Source organism: Mauremys mutica, chromosome 9, assembly GCF_020497125.1.
Source record: "Mauremys mutica isolate MM-2020 ecotype Southern chromosome 9, ASM2049712v1, whole genome shotgun sequence".
Lineage (NCBI taxonomy): Eukaryota > Metazoa > Chordata > Testudines > Geoemydidae > Mauremys > Mauremys mutica.
In genome coordinates this window covers 5,095,036-5,116,282 of record NC_059080.1, presented here as the reverse complement: position 1 = coordinate 5,116,282, position 21,247 = coordinate 5,095,036, and the positions used below count along the sequence as shown (strand labels likewise).

Below are 21,247 nucleotides of genomic sequence, written 5' to 3'. Positions count from 1 at the left end.
AAAGGATACAAAGGCTCCCACTATAAAAGTAGGGTTGAAGTCGTGATTCTGGAAGGTGAACAATGTGAGTCCCATGTAGGAGAAGATGAAATTTTCTGCCAAGAAATTCAGAAGCTCAAACAGCTAAAGAAAAAATAAACGTAGTTAGTTATCTTGCAATAAGACAAAGGTGCTCTCCTGCCTGTAAAATACATCCATAAAAGTGATTTTTAATGAAAGCCAGGCACATTCAGAAAACCCAGTTGGTTCCTGCAAAGGAGAGAGAAAAGTGAATTTGATATTCACAGAGGTTGAACAGTTCTTACCTGTTTAGTTCTATGCTGAGACTCTGTAGACAAGTTGTTATAGGTATAATGGGCCTGGGTGATTCCACAGAACAATACTGCTACCACACCTGGGGATCAGAACGCCACAGTAAAACTTTTGTACGTACATGGGAAACGAGAGCTACTTATTTATATTTTACTGATTTTTATGCAACACGAACATATTGAAATAATTATAAATTTTGCACTCCTTTCTTCTGGTCTTCTCTCCCAAGAGACTCATGAAATTTACACAATTTAAATTTGGCGCGGGGGGGAGGGAGAACCCACTAGATTTTTTCCCTCTAGGCCACATAAGTTTTGTGCTGTAGTGTAAGTTACTTGATGCCGAGTGAGATTATTGGCTGCAATAAATACATTTGAGCATAAGGAAGCCATTTAGTAGTTCAACACACATGTGCTAATGTGTCTCTCAGCTATACAAATCCCTAACTCTCCTACCCATTCGCAGCAGCTAACACGCTGTATCTTACCTGTAAAACCACATGCTTCAGCCAGCAAGAATGTGCTCCAAGACATCAAGAAAAACAAACCAGTTTCCAGCAAGGGGAACTCACGGAGTTTGGTGAACTTGGTGACGTTGCAGACTGTTAAGGACAATATATTAACACAGCAGATTGTAGCTACATTACATACAACAAATGAACAGGAAGACTCACGCTATAACTTATTTTCTGAGTATCAGACACTTATATTCTGATAGAGCCCAAACCTATCAGGACAAACTTCCAAACAGCAAGGTGAGAGGCAGAGAGAGCCCATACTAACAGCAGGGCAGTGGCAGAGTAAGGACATGGTGATAAGCCCATATTTTTTTTTACACTGAGTTAGGGTGGGAGTATATTCATTGACTTTAATAACTGATGGATCAGTCCTATGGCAATTAACTTCACATAATCCAAGAATTGAGATGTAATGTAAACTTTTGATTTAAAGAATTACAGAAAACTTTCTTGATGACTTACTGTCCCCAACTTGGTAATATACGTGGGCATTTATATTTCAGGTGTACCTAAAATCACTACGGAAGTATTTATCTCCCCTTTAAAATGTTGATTGTGCCAGGTACGGTAGTAACTCCTCGCTTAATGCTGTAGTTATGTTCCTGAAAAATGCAACTTTAAGCAAAACGATAAGTGAATCCAATTTCCCCATAAGAATTAATGGGAATGGGGGGGAGGAGGGGTTAGGTTCCAGGGAAATGTTTTTCACCAGACAAAAGACTATATATATATGTACAGTACATGTACAGTATTGCACAACTGATTATTTTTAGTCTAAAGGGACAAATGTTATTTTGAGTGCTGAAGTATTGTGTATGCAGAGAAATCAGAACAAGCAAAATTAAGCATGCTTTTCTGTCAAAGTGAATTTTAGGGGAGCTGATAGGGGGCTGCCGATCCACCCTGGTTCCAACCCCCACCAGCTAGCTCCAATGGGCTGCTCTTCCTGCAAGCAGTGGACAAAGCAGGCGGCTGCCAAACAACGTTATAAGAGAGCACTGGGCAATTTTAAACAAGCATGTTCCCTAACTGATCAGCAACGTAACAATGTTAACCAGGACGACTTTAAGTGAGGAGTTACTGTATATATATCAGGCCAGATCCTGCTTACCTGACTCACGCAAGAAATCACACTGAATTTAACTCCCCATATACCTTTTGTAGAGCTCTATAACAAGTGCAGGACTTAGTTTATCTAAGCTGCAACTTCTGAACAATGGGTAGTATCTGCAATCTCCTTCAAATAAAATGAAGTGGTCTATATTAACAGTCTCGATGACATAATGTTTGTGATGTAGAAAGAAACTGTACACTGTAAGGAAACCAGACCATGTTCTGTACAATGGGTAACAATACATGGCTTCCCTCTAATCACACAACTTTAGTAGCTTTCATTAAACTAGAACAGAAAATCATAAAGGCTTATGATTCTCTGAAACACATTCTAATAGCACAGAATATGCTTTCTGAAACACCAATGAAAAGGATATTAAAGCAGTGACTACTCCAGTAGCAGCTCCCATTGCAAAAGAGCCACTGAATATCCCAAGGAAGATGCCAATGGACTTAAACATTGCTGTGACATCAAACGTGTGGCTGTTGTCGCCCGCCGGCTGGTATGCTACGATTGAACTGGAAGAAATGAACACTCCTTAGTTTGGAAGGAAAGAAAAGGTGTGTGGAGCTGCATGTTAATCTAGTGGCTGTTGCATAAAAGGCAAAAAGAGGACTTCAAGTAGCGTGCTGAAGCCACGCTGCGACTGCACCTGACTTCTCAGCACATCGCACCAGCTCGAGGAATCAAGTCAAGCTCTCACTGTACTTTTGGACCCACCTATACTATTGGGTTTTGAAGAGGTTTATTCTACTGTTTGTCCCCGCAGGTAGCCAGGAGGCAGGAGCCATTCCATGACGATACTGACCCCTCACCAGTCATCCATGCTTTTGCCATTTCCATGCCGCTCTGCTAAAATATGCTCTACCTGGGGCTACCCTTAAAGCCCATGTTGGCACTTCAGCAGAGTCCAGAATGGAGCAGCCCACCTGTTTCCCAGAGTGGGCAGTGAGAGCATATTACACCTGTGCTCTGTGAACTATGCTGGTTCAAACGATAGTGCCCCGTGTGACTCCCCTTCTCTTGGACCCTAGCTCCCTAAGGAGCAGCATGATGCCTGGGAGCAGCCACAGCACATTTACCAGCAAGTCCAGATGCTCTCACTGGCCGTGAGAAGTTTCCTGGGAGGCTTCCCAACAGTGAACTTGCTCCTCCTGATGATACGCAACACCCTAAATTTAGTGACCCTCCCATCCTGGCGCAAGTCCTTCTTGGACACTAAGCTGTGCACAATTGCTGGTTCGGTATGATTTTCCCTTTACAATTACACTTTGAGCCCTATCAGTCAGCCAGCTTTTAATCCACTAATGGGTGATATGCTGATGTGTTCTAGTTCCTGAATCAAAATGTTTTGCAGTCCCAAGTCAAATGCCATGCAGAAGTCTATGTATAATACATCAACACTATTACCTTTAGCAACCAAACTTACACTCTCATCGAAAAAAGATAAAACCCATAAACCTATGTAGACTGGCATTCAATATTCCCCGCCCTTTTAATTCTTGATTAATCAAGTCTCATAGCTGCCATTCCATTATTTTGCCTGGGATCGATATCAGGCTGACTGGCCTGTAATTACCCAGGTCAGCCTGTTTACCCTTTTAAAATATTGGCACAACATTAGCTGTCTTCTACTCCTTTGGAACTTCCCCAGTGCTCCAAGACTGATTGAAAATGAGTATTAATGGTCTGAGAGCTTCCTCGTCGGCTCTTTCAAAACACTTGGATGCAAGGTATGCAGACTGGATGATTTTAAAATGTCTAACTTCAGTGGCTGCTGCTCCTGAGTTACTGTTGGAATGGAAAGTATTTCATCAACATCACATGATAGGAATATATCACCTGGCTTTTTCCCAAATATAGAATATATATTTTTTCCTGCATTATACTGACAATTTTACCATTTCCATCTAGTAATGAACCAATATTATTAATAGGATTCTCTTCCCTCCTAATATACTTAAACTTCTTATTGCCCTTAATTCTTCTGGCCATACATTTCACATTGTGTCCTCTTGCTTCCCTTATTAATTTTCTACAATTCCTAGTTTCTAATTTGTATTCACTAAATCAACTTCCCCTTTTTTTCATATATATTTATAGCTGCTTTCACTTCCCCTCTAAGCCAGGCTGATTTTTTCACCAGCATAGCTTTCTGTCTCACTTGTGGCATCTAGTAAAATATTCTTAAATAGTTCCCAATTATCATTCACATTTTTCTGCTTAAATTCTCTCTCCAAGCTGATCTGGCTCAAATTGTTTTCAGCTTTGTGGATTTGACCCTTTATAGCACCATATATTACTGGTTTGGATGTTATTCTATTTAAACACAACAAACGTAATCAAGTCATGGCCACTTGCACCTAAACAACCACTAATTTCAGTTCTGTGATCAACTCCTCATTATCAGTCAAGATTAGGTTCGATACAGAGTTAGATCTACTCTAGTATAATGGGGGCTCTGCCATGGCCACAAGCTGAGCTGGGAGCCTTTACAAACATCTTCACAACTTTTCTAGATTTTTTATTCTGTTGTCTGATTCTGTGTCTCACTCTCCCTCCCCCAGCATCTAGAGAATTGAAAGGGCTTGTTCCACCTTGTTGGCTACCCAGTCCCCTACTGGCATCAAACCCTCTCAGCTCCATATCCTCCCCAAAACAGCAGCCTGGCCAGCAATGGGAAGTGGTGATGACAAAGAAGAGGGTAAAATGAAAAGGGAGGAAATCCACCCCCCCTTCCCAGCACAACCCAGCAGTACACCACCATCCTTTGTCTATGGTGCCAGTCTAAGGACCATAATGCAAAACTTCTGGACTACAGCACAACACAGCCAGACTCTAGGGATGTGGAGTCATGGAAGACCAGCACCCTCAAAGGGCCTCAAACCCCATTACCCCACTCCTTCCCAAGCCCTCACTGTCATCGGGTTGAAGAAACAACTCCTTAGAACACCACCCACTAGGATATATCCTAGGCACCTAAAGCCAAATTCTTGATCAATAATATCGTTCAACCGAGTAGGAAAAAATAACCTGAAGTTCCTTCTGCCAAATGCAAAGTCAGCACCATCCCTGATCTCCTTTTGGATGAAACACCTGGCTTTGCTTACATCACTGGGACATGGTTCAATGCACCCTCTGATCCTACCCTGGCACAGCTAATCCCCAGAGGATACTCTGTATGTCGCAAGCCAAGACAGATTCCAGAATGAACCCCTGGGTCCCATCACCCATGCCAAAGCTCAAGAAGCCCTGAAAAATATTAGAGCCACAACTGTGAAAGATCCACACTCCTCCTGGCTGGTAAAAGTGAATGGGCACAGTCAATGCCTCCTTCAGAAGCACACCAACCAAACTCCTTGAAAAATTCAATAGTTCACCAGTCCTCAAGTAGCCAATGCGTGATCCTGCAGATCTCCCTAACTACCGTCACATCTGACACCTCTCATTCCTGGGCATAATCACTGAGAAAGTAGAAACCACTAAACTCCAACAATGTGTGACATCAGCCAACATCCTGGACCCCTCACAATAAGGGTTTGCACCAGGACACAGCTCTAGTGGCATTAAAAGATGATTTCCTCACAGTGGTGAACACAGGTAAGATTTCCAGACTCACACTGACAGCCTTCACTGCAGCCTTTGACACAGTGGTCAATAAGGTACTGCTAACACTCCTACATGACACATGGCCCAGAGCGACTGTATCTCTAATTGTTGCTCTTTTCCAGTGCTCAGAGAGTGATGATGGTAACTGCTTCTCCTCTCTAAAGGCCCTCACCTGCCAGGATCCATCCTGTCTTCAACATCTCCATGAGACCACTGGGAGAGAGTAAGCCTCTCTCTTTGAGCAAGCCTTTCCACCATAAGCAACAATTCAATCACAACTTTTATTCCTAAAGCCTTCCCAACCCCACCCCACCAAAGCCCACCAGACTCCAAAACCTGCCCCATAAAGGGAGAAGTGCCAGAGACTCCATGACGCCCAACAGGGACTTCACTATTCATTTTCTATGGAAGGTGCTCAGATACCACGGTGACAAACAGCTTCAGTCTTTAGCAACAAGTATAACAACAGAGGCTTTGGCAATCTCAATGCCCCACATAGCTTCTTTCCACATTAAAACTTTAGTTAAACTGCAGTTTGTGGTTTTCTCCTAACCCACCATTTCAACAGATTCACATTATTACTAGATTGAATTTTAACGGTAAACTATCCAATTTAAGGCTTTTTAAATGCATGCTGCAGCACCCTATTCTAATGTTAATCTTTCCTTAGTTCTTTCCTAAGCAACAGCAGCAAAATACTTAAATGTTTAAAAAACCCAACAACTATGCATGCAGTTTTCCCCTTTTTATAGTAGGAAAGTGAGAGCAGAATAGAATTTGCATTTACAAAGCACCTTTCGTGACTGAAATAGAAGTAGGTAATGCAAATGCACCACAACACAGCTAACTATTCAATTCATTCCCCTCCTTTCAACCCTGAGGGGAGATTGGAAATGGTTAAACTTAAAATTTAGGTTGACTGATTAGCTACATTACTCAGGGGTCTGGAAAATTCACACTCCTGAGTGACAAAGTTAAGCCAACCAAACCCCCAGTGTAGAAGCTGCTAAGTAGACTAAAGCAGTGCTTCTCAAAGTGGTGGTCCGCGGACCGTCGGCTGCTGGTCTGCAGCGAGTTTCCTCATAAGAGCGTTGAATAGGATAATAATATGGCACCAGTCTCTGGCACACTGGGAAAAAAAATTGCCGGTCCCCCACATCAGATAGCTTGAGAAGCACTGGACTAAAGAATTCTTCCATCAATGTATAGCTACTGCCTCTCAGAGAGCTGGATTAATTACAGCAATGGGAAAACCCCTTCCATCACTGAAGGACGCATCCACAGTATGCTACAGCAGCACAACTGCAGCACTGTAGCTGTGCCACTGTAGCGCTTGTAGGACAGACAAACCCTGAGGCTTTGGCTACACTTGCATTTCAAAGCGCTGCCGCGGCAGCGCTTTGAAGCGCTAAGTGTAGTCAAAGCGCCAGCGCTGGGAGAAAACTCTCCCAGCGCTGTCCGTACTTCACCTCCCTGTGGGGAATAACGGACAGCGCTGGGAGCGCGGCTCCCAGCGCTGGGGCTTTGACTACACTGGCGCTTTGTAGCGCCGCAATTTGCAGCGCTGCAGAGGGTGTGTTTTCACACCCTGCTGCAGCGCTGCAAATTTGTAAGTGTAGCCAAGCCCTGAGAGGGGGAAAAGCTGTCCTGGAGATGCTGGGCAGGCAGGATCTAAGCCTATGTGCAATTCCAGAATTTTACCTAAGCAGTCTCCAAAGTCTTGCCTTTTTCTGTTAAATATTCAAAAACTACCCCAGTAAACGGGAGACAACAAATCAGAGCTTTGGACTCCTAGCACAGTAATTATCTCCAACTGCAAGCAAGACTGAGTTGACTCTCCTGTTGCACTTAAAAATTAGTTCTTTTTTCTGTGTCAAGGAAGAGATTTCTGTAGATAACTTACTAAAGATAGGTAAGCCTGGTCAGTATGCTCTGAGCAACTGGTATGCATCAAATTCACATAAAGACAAATCCTTGTAGATTATATATTTAGGTCTTCGATGTAATCAACTAGTTACAGTAATGCACTCTATACTCACAAACCCAGGGTATATTTTAAACAGTGTGTTTCTGTCTGTGAGGCCTGGTTACAGGACCATTGCTAAGGGGATGTGTATTAGGTCACTTAAAACACTTCTACCTTTGTCACTCCGCCCCATTTCGAGGGGAGGGCTACCCACAAACTTGCACCAAAATAACTCAATGGATTGTAGCTCACACCATTTTTATGCTGGTACAAGGTGTCCAAGTGAATGTTCTGATTTCTGAAGGAGAGTGTTTTATTTCGATTTAATTTAATCAGAAGAGGATGCTCATAATCTGAAATATGAGCCTCCACATACAGAACTTGCACCAACGCAACAAAAGGGATGAATTGCAATTGATTGATTTATTTAGGTTCACACAGGCACGTGGGTGTGTAGACCAGCCCTGAATTTCATCATTGTGATGTGCAACATATTCACCTCCTCTCACCCAGAACCTTGCCACACAACCTTCACGTTCAGTTTTATGCTGGGACACATCTTAAATATGGTTGGATCATGCAACACTTGCATACTCTGGTGATGGACCCAATATAAAAACAAAAGAGATTAATACAGATAGTTGAAGAGACATCAATAGGCTACTCAATTTAGTAAGTACTGCTCAAATATGAGGTGCAGGACTGGTCCACACATTGTAATTAAAATGTGGACAATTATCAGTCTGGGTTCTCAAATATTTCAGAAGATCTAAATTATTTTCTGCATTCATCTTAACCATAAATGAATCTGCTATGATCACAAATACTATATATTTCAAAACAACTTTCATGACAACAGATACAATGAATATGCAGGAAAAATATGTTACAGCTGCAGAAAAGTTTGAAAGAATCATAGAATATCAGGGTTAGTAGGGACCTCAGGAGATCTAGTCCAACCCCCTGCTCAAAGCAGGACCAATCCCCATTCAGATTTTTACCCCAGTTCCCTAAATGGCCCCCTCAAGAATTGAACTCACAACCCTGGGTTTAGCAGCCACTGCTCAAACCACTGAGCTATCCCTCCCCCCAAGCAGCCACTTGATTTAGGGAGACACTGAATTTCTGGCACTGGTGCTCTCAGTCCAGATATTAACTACAGTTGCAACAACTGTCTTCTTCTCAATGCAATGGCAGGTGGAAGGTGAAAAGAAGCAGCTGCTTTCCCAAGTATTTCCACTAGAGGAAAAGCAAGTGTGTGTGGGTGGAGAATTATTTGAGAGTGATCTCACCCGTGAGTAGCATTAGCAGGATGCCACAGCAAAAGAGCAGACGTGTTGTTCCTTTTTCACATTACAGGTGGGTGGTAAGATTCCCTATTGACTCATTCAATAGGCAAAAATAAAATAAAATAAAACATGCACTGTAATAGCTGTAATTATGGCCTCAGTGTTCCTTTCAATTCCCAGCAGCAGTCTTTCATTGATAGGCTAATTAGAGGGTGATTAACACAGAGAATTAGTAATGAATTCTGATTATTAGAAATATTGATATTTCTATTTTCTCTGATGCAACACCAGGTGATTTTTAGTGTCTCACATGTGACATACATAACAATTAAAAAAACAGAACACACTTACGAAGACAGCACTATGGCAACGGCATCATTGAGGACGCTTTCACCAAAGAGAAGGGCATACAGCTCAACATCAACCTGAAGCTCATGGAATATGGCAAGAACAGTCACTGACAAACAGAAAAATAGAGAGACATTTCAAAGGTGCCATTACTTTTCTTATGTAGATACATATAAAGCAAACCTGGCCTTTCTAGAATTCTACCTTCCTTCGTATTTTACTAGTCTGCTTCTCAGTGTAGCAATGCTTCATGCGGTCTTTGCTACTCTTCCCTGGGCCCACTCAACTTTGTGGTTTTTACAGTTTATGTTGTTTTTTACATACAGAACAAGGACCTGTTTCTCCCCTGTATAATGAAGAGTTATCCCCGTGGAGGCCTTTTTGAATTCTATCTTAATCTTGGAGTAGTCTTGATTTTATCATAAGACCCTAGAAGTGCTCGTTAACATCAGTATGAACCAACATCAAGGAAAGTGCCAGTTCATGTTAGAATTTTGGGGTTATCTGGAAACAACAAAACAATGGGCCAAATTCTGCCTCCAGTTGCTCTGGTTTTACAGCAGTATAATGGAGATTGGAATTTGATCTATTGTTTCTGCAATTATTTGACTTCGAGTTGGTAATGAAAATAAATCAAGTTTTATGGTCAGTTTCATGGGAACCGTAAAAATGTCTAGAACAAGCAAGATGTAATACAGTGCAATCCTTGCTCTTGTGTCATGCAAAGGCACACGGAGGCATTTCTCACATAGGCTTGGACTAATGCCATGTGACTGCCCTAAAAACCCTTTTAAAACAATTACCATACGAAAGGCAAGAAACTCAGATATGCATATTTAAGGAGCTTTAACCCATTTACACACAAACAAAGGCATTCACTGACTGACAGGAGATTAAAATCCACGTACACTTCTACCTCGGTATAACGTTGTCCTCGGGAGCCAAAAAATCTTACCGCGTTATATCGAACTAGCTTTGATCCACCGGAGTGCACAGCCCTGCACCCCCCGGAGCGCTGCTTTACCGCGTTATAGCCGAATTCGTGTTATATCGGGTGGCATTATAATGGGGTAGAGGTGTAATACTTTATTCAGGCTGAAGCAGCATAGGACCCAATGACCAAAAACAGGTCGGTTCAAGAAAACATGCCCATTGCAGAAAGCCCCTAATGCAGATACTTCATTTTAAGCATGTGTTTAAGTCCTATTGAAGTCAGAGAGACATATGCATGTACTTAACTGCTTTCCTGAATGGGGGCCATAAGGAGAAGCATTTGTCAAGCACTAACGGTGTGCTTGGCGCTGCAGAAGACACGGAATAGACAATCCCTGCCCAGAAGAATTAACAGTCTCAACAAATGAACAACACAAAACACCTGGGAGAAGCTGGGAGAGGATTTGAGTTCATATTTTAAAGTCTTCTATTAAGGGGTAACTGTCAGTGTTACTTGACTGTATTAAGTGTACAGGCACAACTTTTACAGTCAATTGAACAATACTATGATACCGTACAGCAATGATCCAAAACAAGGCAGTGACTCTATGCTAAGAGGTTATGTTTTGGACCATTATTTTAGGATGCCATGGTGGTTTTTTTATTTTTTTTAAACGGAAAGTAATTGTTGGGTAAGATGAGGAGGTAGGAGTCAAACTCCACCTGACAAGAATAACCATGGGCATTCATTTTATTATCCAGATTGAGAAAAAGACACAGGCATTGCACATACACAAAATCTGCCCACTCTGTACAACACGGGATGTCAATATCAGCTTTTAAACAGGTCTACATGGGTATGTCTACATGGCATCTCGGAGGGTGCTTCTCAGCACAGGTAGACACGAGCTCCAGCCGGCCAAGTGGCAGCATGGCCACAGCAGCACAGGCTACACACCTGAATGCAATCCCGCCTGCATCCCGGGCACATACTCAGGTGGCTGGCCCAAGCAAGCCCACCTGTGCCACAGTGACCACATTGCAATTTTTAGCGTGTGTCGACACAACCTTGTCGCTAAAAGTCAGCATGTGTAAACGCTCTTTGTTGGTACTTTGTCGGCAATACTTCCAGCCCCACGAGCGGCGTTAGCTTCGACAAAGCCACGTTCACACTGCTACTTGCCTCGGCAAAACTTTTGTCTTTCGTGGGGGGGCTTTTTTAAGTACAAAGTTTTTTTAAAACAAAAGTTTCGCTGACAACTTCTCAGAGTAGACATACCCTGGGAGACACCCTCCCAGATGCTATGTAGACACACGATAAGAACGGCTGTAATTTAGGAGGCAGAGTTAGACTGCAGTGTCTCAGACCCCTGAAGGATTTACTCAAATTTGCTGAGAAGTAAGGCATCAATGGAAGAAATTCAAGTTCTACTCATCCAGAAAAAAAAGGGCAAATTTTTGCTCTGTGTTCTTAGATTAGATTATACTGATGAGTACAAATGCGATGAAGACAGTTAACAAGCAAAAAAAGCCTTGTTGCATTCAAATATAACAACATTTTGCATTTGTATAGCGCTTTGTAAAACAAAAGAGCTCAGCAGACTGAAATTATTTTTTTTTAAATAATCACCATTGTTCTTGTTATGGTTAGATAGAGTCAGTTCATATTTTAGATTAAGACCAAAAAAATCTTATCCATGCAAAAAATCTTGTCTAACACATACCCTGAAAACACCCTGAATTCACACACTTTGAGCAGTGCTGATTGCTTGCACAGGGTGCTAGAGGCTAACATCTGCCCCACTCACTGTGCGCCTGAACTAAACCCCACTAAAGTCGACAGAAAGCCTCCCAACAACGTTAATGTGAGGACAAGGTTTTGGAGGGGGGCAGCATTATATATAATTCAAGTATTATTTTTCTTGATGGAGATCAATTTTACCCCTAAAAATGAGTCATAATTTGCTTAAACTTCAAAACTCAGGGAAAGATGACATAAGCCACACATCTCCCTTCCCCCAACCCAAAACAGAACAATACTCTGGTAACACGAGAGGAGAAACAAGGATCACAATATACCTGGGTCAGTAGCTGATACTATGGCACCAAACAACAGACAGTCTGTAAAGTAAAAATCTCCTCCAAGTTGCCCCGTTACTTTCATCAGTGCTACGCAGCCGTACATGATCGACCTGTTGAATAAGCAGAGACATGGCTGGATATTTGAAAAGCATCTGGATATTGTTTTAACAATGCAATTCGCTTGAATTTGCAAGTTTGACCCGTAAAGTTACCTCAATACACAATATTTTATTCAATATTTATATTAAACAAGAATTGCAGAGTTTGATGGATTGGGCTGTCATAGATGGGGGCAAGTCTGCAAAGCGCTAAGAGCCCTCAACTCCCATTTAACCAATACACAGTGCGGCATATGTGGTTAACAGCAAATGGATTTAACATCTGAACTACTCCGTGCATAAAGCTACTTAATACGCGCAGTTTGACAGGATAAATATGTCAGCAGCTTGTGGAATGTGTAACACAGACCATCGCACCTCCCCCATCTCACAAGTGGCTTAATTTCCACAATGTTTTATATGACTGGTCAATGTAATGACCTTTCACTGACTTTGGAACATGCCTCTTTTTCTCTCTCTTTTTTTAAGACTAGTCTATATGGAGGCTGAGGTTGCTTTGATCTTCCACAATCTCCTCTTGAGAGCATGCTATGTAATTCTCACATTTTTACTACTTAGAATAAGAATTAGTTCCCTCTGTCTGTATGGATGAATAATACTAAATAGAATCACAGCATGGCAGAACCAACGATATCCGGGAGCAAACCTAAGCCCCATTAACTTGCCAATTTAACATGTCACAGTAATTCTCCTGCTCTCTTGTAATAGTCTAAGGGACATTTTCAAACACAAATTTGCTTCAGCTACTGCTACGTATGCACATATTGTATCCTAGTAGCTAAGGGGCATCACATCACTAATCAAAGGTTAGATCAAACACAGCATGTGTGGAGGAAAGGGAAGGTATGAAATAGTTGGCTTCCTGGAAAGAAGGGAAAAATCTACTGATTACTTCAACAGCCTTATCCTCTGTCACTTAGAGTAACTCCTTCTACCCCGAGGTACTTTCATATCTTTCAGGCAAAGAAAATTAAAATAGGTAATTACATTTGTTAACAGTTTACATCATCTTCTAGGTTTCTGCTGCATTTCTGCAGTCTAGTAGCATTGTGCCCTACCACAGACCAAAAGAATGGATCACAGCACAGCAGCGTTCCATACTGCTCCTGAAGCAACTCCCAAAGTCCTTAATCCCTCTGGGAGATTTTTTTTACTGCTAACACTAAAATGACATTTGTAGAAACCACTACTCTTAGGCCAAGTTTTCAGTTTTACAGTTCTGGTGTTTAGGGGTTGTTTTTTTTTTAAACCACTATGAAGTTTGTGTGACCCTCCATATTTCATACCAGTGCCTCACTAATTACTTATATCTACCAATTCTTTCACTGATCCAGTCTTGTAAGTAATACCTGGCATTTAAAGACTTGTGAAAATCTCTGGAAATCTTTTAAACCCAATTTAATATTTTTATATAAATATTCTATTTTTTCTATTTATTCTATTTATTGCAGTAGTAACTAGAAACCAAGAAATACAGTATGATATTTGTGAGACCCTAATTGATCTTCAACACTTCTGAAGGGTAGGCAAATAGTATTAATTCCTCCTTTAAAGAAACTGAGACAGGGAGGTTGAGTATCTTGTCAGGGCTGGGATTAGAACCCAGGAGTCCTAGCTCTAAATCCTGTGCTCAAATCATATCACTCCATTTTACTCCACATGAAGGATATGTCTATACTGCAAGTGAAGATGTGATTACAGAATGGGTAGGCATCTCCATATTACCTTTAATCTAGCCAGCATAGGTAATAGCACCACAGATGTGTTGGCACAAGCTAGCAACCAGACTACAAGCCCTCCATATTGCCAAAACCTGTGGATGGACTTCGAATACTCACCCTATCACAAAACAGGAGATAGCCGTTCCAAGAAAAGCATACGCTAGGATGGACCCCAAGTTTCTGAAGAAATGCCTCTAGAAGAGAAGAAACACGCTGCATTACAGCTGTACAGATGCTTTGTATTCAAACTGTTGGTACGCTCCTCAGACCATACACATTAAGGAAGTGTCGTCAACATCTCCATGATCTGGCCCCTGGGTGCTACCACAATACTACTACTAATAAATAATAATAAGGAACAAATTGTTTGCTTTTAGCAGCTTGTTTAGCAGATTGCTGCTGCTGAGGACTGGGGGATTTCCAAGCCTGGAAGGATTGTTTCCTTTTACATGAGCCAAACAGGCTCATGTTTCCTTCCTTACATATTAGCACTTCATAGATTTGGCTAGGACAAGAAACCTGTCGCTCATTTCAAACCTGCAAAAAAAGCTTCACATGACCTAATTTGATTTAAGTGCTTGTAAATGGTTTGTAACAGCTGCCTCCTGGGGAACTCCTGAGGAAGCTTATGGTCTCCTCAGTGACCAAGGCCAAAAAGCCGAGTTCCCCTACCTCTGCTTTTTGTAAGCCTTGGTAACAATTGCCTCAATAACTTCTGGATCCCAAGAGACAGCTCTGACCCATACACAATATTCTAACACGTACTGGACCCAAGTCTCTGACATGGCTATAGTTTCCATTTCCCCAGTCTTCGTTGCTTTTTTACGGGAACTCCCATACCTGATCCTTTATGCTTGTGTATTTTGAGGTGGGATATAGACAGAAATTTTACAAGGGATCAGGCAGACATGCACCTTCACATCTGAGTGCAAATTTGAACAAAAACTGGAGATTTCAGACAAAGATTATACAAGTCACAATTATATTTTTTAAGCTTTTTTGTATACATACACCACAGTATAGGACCGCATGAGAACCTTTGTGCTTAGTCACTCTGGCGATGACCACTCTAGAAATAACTAAGACAGAACGTAGGACTGTGCACTGCAAATGAGGCCTAATGACCTTTGTTCTGTACTACCGCACTTCCAGAGCTACAAGCATTTTAAACACCTCTGACCTTCAAATAAAATGAAATGCAATGAGACATACCCTTTTTAAGCTGTATCCTGCATAAAATATAATTGGAGGGAGTAAGATATTGAAAAACACTTCAGGATCAAAAGTCACCTGTTTAAAAAGAATAAAATCTGTTGAAGTTAAGATTTCATAAGATAAAAGAAATCACAGTAATCAGAATATGCTGCATATTTTATATATATTCAGACAGGACAGTTTGGCATGAAAGCTACAAGACTAACAAGAGTAATATGACGTGCAATCCTTTAATTTGTACCTTGCACAATATAATTAGCTACTTTAGCAAGAATATATTTATTGTTCTGGTTTACGGTTTGGGCCCAATCCTGCCCCTGCTGCAGCTGAGAACAAAGCTCCTATCTGTTGCAAAGGGGACAGGATTGGGCCCATTTAACAAATCCTGTCTTGGACATTTGCCAAGAGCTATGCCGTGCAACGTTTCCAAGCGCTAAGCAGCTCACCTTTCTCAGCATTTCGTTATCTTGAACGTTATTAAGTTCATGAGGGCTGATTTCCCCCTTCAGGGTATACTCATAATATTTCCCACTAACATTTACTAACAAAGTAGCTGGACTGGTTTGCACTTGGCAACTTAAGGTCACGTTATTAACATCGCTGGGAACGTGAATTCCATATCGAAGGATGACGCCCATCAGAACACCTGAAAATAAAGACACAATGTTAGCCGCGCAACATCTGTCAATATTAACCATCTAAATTCCACCAGGAGATGTGGTAGATAAACTCTGAATTTGTGTGAGCTCCTCACCAGCTTCTCAGAACGGTAAAACCCCAAACCTGTTTTAAAAAATAAAATTAATCAGAACTTCTTCCTAGCATACTGACCTGCAGAATGCACATACTGGTAGCACACTGCTTCTCAAGGGTGGACAGAATTAGCATTTCCTAGGATGCAGCTACTACATCCAGGAAACACACCTGAGATGTGGGCAGACAAACCATATACATCCCACTGACTGGAAACTCTCCCACGTATAAACCGTTCATACACAGAAACTGCCCCGTTTCCCATGACACCTTCCCAAACTATAAACATTTATATAAAAGAAGAGAATAAAATACTTACACTGCTGAGGGGGAATACAGAGATGGTTGTGCATTCTTTTTAGACTTGAGGAACACATACGTATTAGTGTGTTAGGGCACCATAAAAGCTTTAGAGGATTGAAAGATTTCTAACCAGGATAAAAGATCTCTTCCAGGTTGATAAAAAAAGGGCAGTACCACTACTAGAGTCCTAGGTGGAAATCAGTCCTGGCAACGTGTTAGGAAGGTGTTTAGTGCAGTGTAGCACCTAGAAACGAGGAAGAGGAATGCTGCGGAGCTGAGTTTGAGACTCCCTTTGCTTGGCCAGTTGACTGTATTGCAAATAAAGGGCACTATACAAATTGCAGGCCCACGCACTAAAACCACAATACTGCAAACCGGCTGATCAGAAAGCACCTAGCATATTGCTGCTGCCAGCTCATGAGTTGTTATTGACTCAGCTGATTCGTAGGGGCAGGAGGGGTACATTTGCCATAGAATAAGGACAGTGCTGTGCATTCCTTTCGTATAGAAAACACTCATCTTTTATGTAACACTCAAAGAACACAAGAGTCTTCAACTTTTTTCATTGGCATAAGGGCAATCTTAAAGCGCTAATTATTGCACAAACTCACTAGTATTAAAGTTATACTGAAAGTCCCAGCTTCACCCACAAAAGCAAAGTGACTGAGAATTAATGAGAGGGGCTTCCAGAATAAAGAAGTTCTTGTTAGCTTTTTGCCCTGCTCCAGATTTTTCAAGTGTACACAACAACTAGTACCCAAAGAGAAACCCTACTGGACTGATGTATGGGGTGTTAAGCCCCTCTTGGTATGCACAATGGATGTATTGCCTTGGAAAGAGTTGATTTTAGGACTGTCATGAATATTTGAAACTGTAAGAATAACCATCAACCTTGTCAGTCTCCTTAATACAACCCAGGAGGTTCATTCAGTGATCATTTTTAACATTTTGAATCTTGAAGGACTTGATAAGATCCTCCACATGACACCTGCTTTGTGAATTTCTAAGGGCTCTTGTCTTTCTTCGTCTGCTTCTCCACATCTTTTAATCTTTGCAAAGCAGTGCTTCATTTGATCAAGCTGGTTTGCTAGCAGGTGCCTTTCTGCACTTTGCAGTCCAGCTTTCAGTCCAACACAAACAGATCTGGGCACATACGAACAATCTGTGCATGACCCTGTGCACATACGAACAATTTAGGGGCACCATAACAATACTTGCTTCTAAGTTAAAATTCCTCAACACCTGTTGCTCCTTGCAATATCCTGCCAAATAAATTTCTGGTTCCATGGAAAGCAGGAGAGGGAAAGGACTGGATAAACCTATAATGTTTGCTAAGAAGACCATCTGAGCCCTAAAGATACTGTATCTTGTGTGTGTTAACAGAGTGAAGAGTCTGAAAGACAGCATGTTAAAGAGCAAAAATAAGTCCCCTTACTATAAATGGAATCACTAAATAGTATGCAAAAAATATATACACATACACAAAAATGAGAGCTCAAGCACCCTGGGTCTGACCCAGAGGGCAGCACATCCTCACTTCTAAATGCAGATTTGTCATTCAGATTTACCTATTAGGGAGGGACAATGTTGCTATGCCAAAACAGATCTGTTTTGACCAGGGGCGGCTCTAGTCATTTTGCCGCCCCAAGCACAGCGGCATGCCGCGGGGGGCGCTCTGCCGGTTGCCGGTCCCGCGGCTCCGGTGGACCTCCCGCAGACGTGCCTGCGGATGCTCCACCGAAGCCGCGGGACCAGCGGATCCTCCGCAGGGACGCCTGCAGGAGGTCCACCAGAGCTGCGGGACCAGCGGACCCTCCGCAGGGACGCCTGCGGGAGGTCCACCGGAGCCGCCTGCCGCCCTCACGGTGACCGGCAGAGCGCCCGCTGTGGCATGCCGCCCCAAGCACGCGCTTGGCATGCTGGGGCCTGGAGCTGCCCCTGGTTTTGACAATGGTCCAGTGTTACGCTGAAGATGAATACTGAAACATGGGACACACCTAGGCAAAATCCCGCTAGCCTTGCATTGGTTTTAGGTGTAACTGACCCTCTCAACAGAAATCTTGTGGCTACAAGACAGCATTAGTTTGAAGTGCCAGGGATAAATCCCTAGATGGCAATAAACTTCAGAGAGACAAAGGGGGTGAAGTAATATTTTTTACTGGACCAGCTTCTGCTTTCGAGCCACACAGGCAGCTCTCATTCTCTGTACCATGTATATGTGTTACTACTTCTTACCGTTGCTGGGGAATAGTATAAAATCTCAGGCAAAGATTGCTGGCTTGGAGCTCCACTCTGGTGATGCCACAATCGGCGCTGGTTTAATGTTTTAGTTTGGTAACACTTATAAAAACCTCTCCCTGAACCTGGCCTGGAGATTGACGGTGGCGAGGCTGCTGATGCAGAGAAGCAAGGGCATGGGAAGTTTAAAGGCCAGGATGGTAGATTAATTGGATCATTTTGAAACAAGACGCTAAAGCTATCCGTTTTCATCACATTTACCTTTCCAACAAACAGTGGAGTTCCGTAGGCTTTTTAGGTGTTTCTGAATATTTCTGAGCTAGGGTTTAAAATTAAGATCATGTACTGTCTATGAACACAGCTTTAATTCTCTTACATTTTGTGATGCCTGGGTTGGGAGAGCTTCATTTTAAACATCTGTGTGAAGCACAAAGAGCATAAAAATGCTATTTTCCAATGTGCTGAAATAATTCACTGCTGTGCCTACCTCTTTTATTGCAGGCAGACTTTAGCCTGCAGCACAATTTATGAGAGAGATACAAACTCAGCGAGAGAAAGAGAGAGAGGTTATAATTTACAGTGAAAATATGAACAAGCTGAACCCTAGCATTGTGTTTTACTGGCAAGAGATGCAGCTGAAAGAGATCAGATATCAGTGCTGTCTAATGGAATTAGCAGATAGGTTTTCAGCCCAGAATCAGCTAATTCTTCACAATACCATCCAACCCAACATATGCTACACCTGTGCTGGCATCCTCTGTGCTTAGTTAGCAGCTTTACAGTATCCAAACTCAAATTCTGATGGATCAGAAATACTGAGTCCAATTTACTTGAGAGTCTGAGGACTTACAGGCAAAGATGAAGCTTAAGTAGTTTACTTTGTGCAGTTTTTAGCTAGCCGTTGTTGAACAATCAGAGTCCAAACAGCTTCTACAGCACTTCAAGAGATTAGCCTTCATTTTTCCTAATTCCACACTTGTGATCAGTCTTCAAAAGAGGCAAATTTCCAATATTTCCCCCAAAGCCATAGAGGCAGAGAATGGTCCAGCTTTTCCTATGCAACCACTGAAAAAGTATTTATTTGGTGTTATTCATTCGGCTATTGATTCTCTAAATTCAGTTTAGGAAAGTGCAGATGGAAAAAAAGCACATTACAGATTAGTCTAGGATCCAAATTACATGACTCACCCTCTAGAAATGACGGGAGAACAACCCTGGGATGGGAGAAGGGTAACGGCAGAACAAAGAAGACAACCTCAAGCCACAAGTGGAGTCAAAAGGAAGTCTGAAAAACCTGTGTAACTGCCATCTTGGCTGACACACCACGGATCTCCAGAAATAAAAGCATGAGCTGCTACAGCTTGGGCTAAAGAACTAAGTTTCTCTAGCTGCGGCTGTACCAATTCATATCCTCCATGAATCGGGGGTCCTGTAACACACTCATCAGTGGGTTACACAATTTCTGCACATCGATGGAAACAACCTTCTTCCATTTGTTTTAAAATTAATGAGAAAACAGGGCACCAACATCCAAGAAGCTGAATGGATAAAAATCACAACTTTTGGACAGTGTTTTTGCTGAGGACATTTGCAGTACGATAGCTACCAGCTTGATGAGCTCAATCACAAGCACCTAATCATGCAACGCCAATTAGAACTAAACCAACAGGAAAACTGAAATAAAAGCCATTTAATACTAGCGACAATATTAAATACTGGAGGCTACTTTTCAATCCTAAACATATACTTAGTAAGGGCTTGTCTAGACTAAGATTTGTGGTCAAGTTATAACCTGACTGTTCCTTCTAGCTCAACTCTAACTCTCTCTGCCCATACTCCTAAACCCCTCAATGTGTTGATTTCATCATGTCATCTCAATTCCACTGCTGGTTTCAGTCATGTCATCTCCATCATGTTAATACCCATGAAGCTCCACAGTAAGGCAAGATTCCAGTGCTGATCCAAATCAGTCCTCCAGTGATACGACACAATGCACGAAAAGGTCATCTATCTGCCCATCTCCCCTCTCTTCACTGCATCAATTAAGTTCCTGGGTCCTGAAATACCTGCAACTACACAGTGCACCTTCCTCAGATAACTCACTTCCTACAGCTAACGAGAATTCTCAGTATGGTATCACCTCTCACTACAGCTCAGCCCAGGAATCCAGGCTCACAAACAGCTAAGCAACACACAGGGAAGGAAACTAACAAGCAGACAACAGAGAGATGGAGTGCTGCCTTCTGGCCCCATGGATTTCTGGAACTGGTGAAAGGATGGATTGTGGGAATTTTTATTCATGACTTTTCCACGCACAATCCCCACATAAACAGACAAGCTCTACCACAAAGCCCTTCAAAATCAGCTGGATCCAGGAACTCGGGGACGCTTGGCAGAAATCACTGCATCTAACGTGGTTGAATGCTGTGACAATGTAGACACGAGGAGGCTGAACAAATCCTAGATACATGCGTATGAATACAGCATGGATGCAATCCACCAGATTAGTTTTAATGGGGATATAGAACTTGAATTAAGAACAAATGAGTTAACTCTAATCTAGACAAGGCTTGGAATGGCACAGTTTAAATCACCTGTAGCCCACTGGCCTTACCCTACCTATCTATTACAACCCCAAAATGCAGTTAATATTTTGAAGAGAACACAGACACGGTCTAATCAGTTATTGATTAGAAATGTTCAGTTCTGAGCAGCACTCCATTAAAAA

The 21,247-nt window shown here is 42.1% G+C and overlaps 1 protein-coding gene across 1 annotated transcript in view; it reads right to left on the bottom strand.

The window, feature by feature from the left end:
- The window catches only part of SLC9A6 (solute carrier family 9 member A6), a 37,492-nt gene that overhangs the window by 13,249 nt on the left and 2,996 nt on the right, over window positions 1-21,247 (bottom strand). Inside the window, exons 2-10 of the mRNA XM_045029858.1 lie at window positions 15,672-15,871; window positions 15,223-15,300; window positions 14,128-14,204; window positions 12,168-12,280; window positions 9,159-9,264; window positions 2,320-2,461; window positions 800-905; window positions 306-394; window positions 10-123 (exon numbers count right to left, since the gene is read on the bottom strand). Of these exons, the coding sequence (XP_044885793.1) occupies window positions 10-123; window positions 306-394; window positions 800-905; window positions 2,320-2,461; window positions 9,159-9,264; window positions 12,168-12,280; window positions 14,128-14,204; window positions 15,223-15,300; window positions 15,672-15,871 (1,025 nt within the window). The remainder of the gene's footprint in view (window positions 1-9; window positions 124-305; window positions 395-799; window positions 906-2,319; window positions 2,462-9,158; window positions 9,265-12,167; window positions 12,281-14,127; window positions 14,205-15,222; window positions 15,301-15,671; window positions 15,872-21,247) is intronic.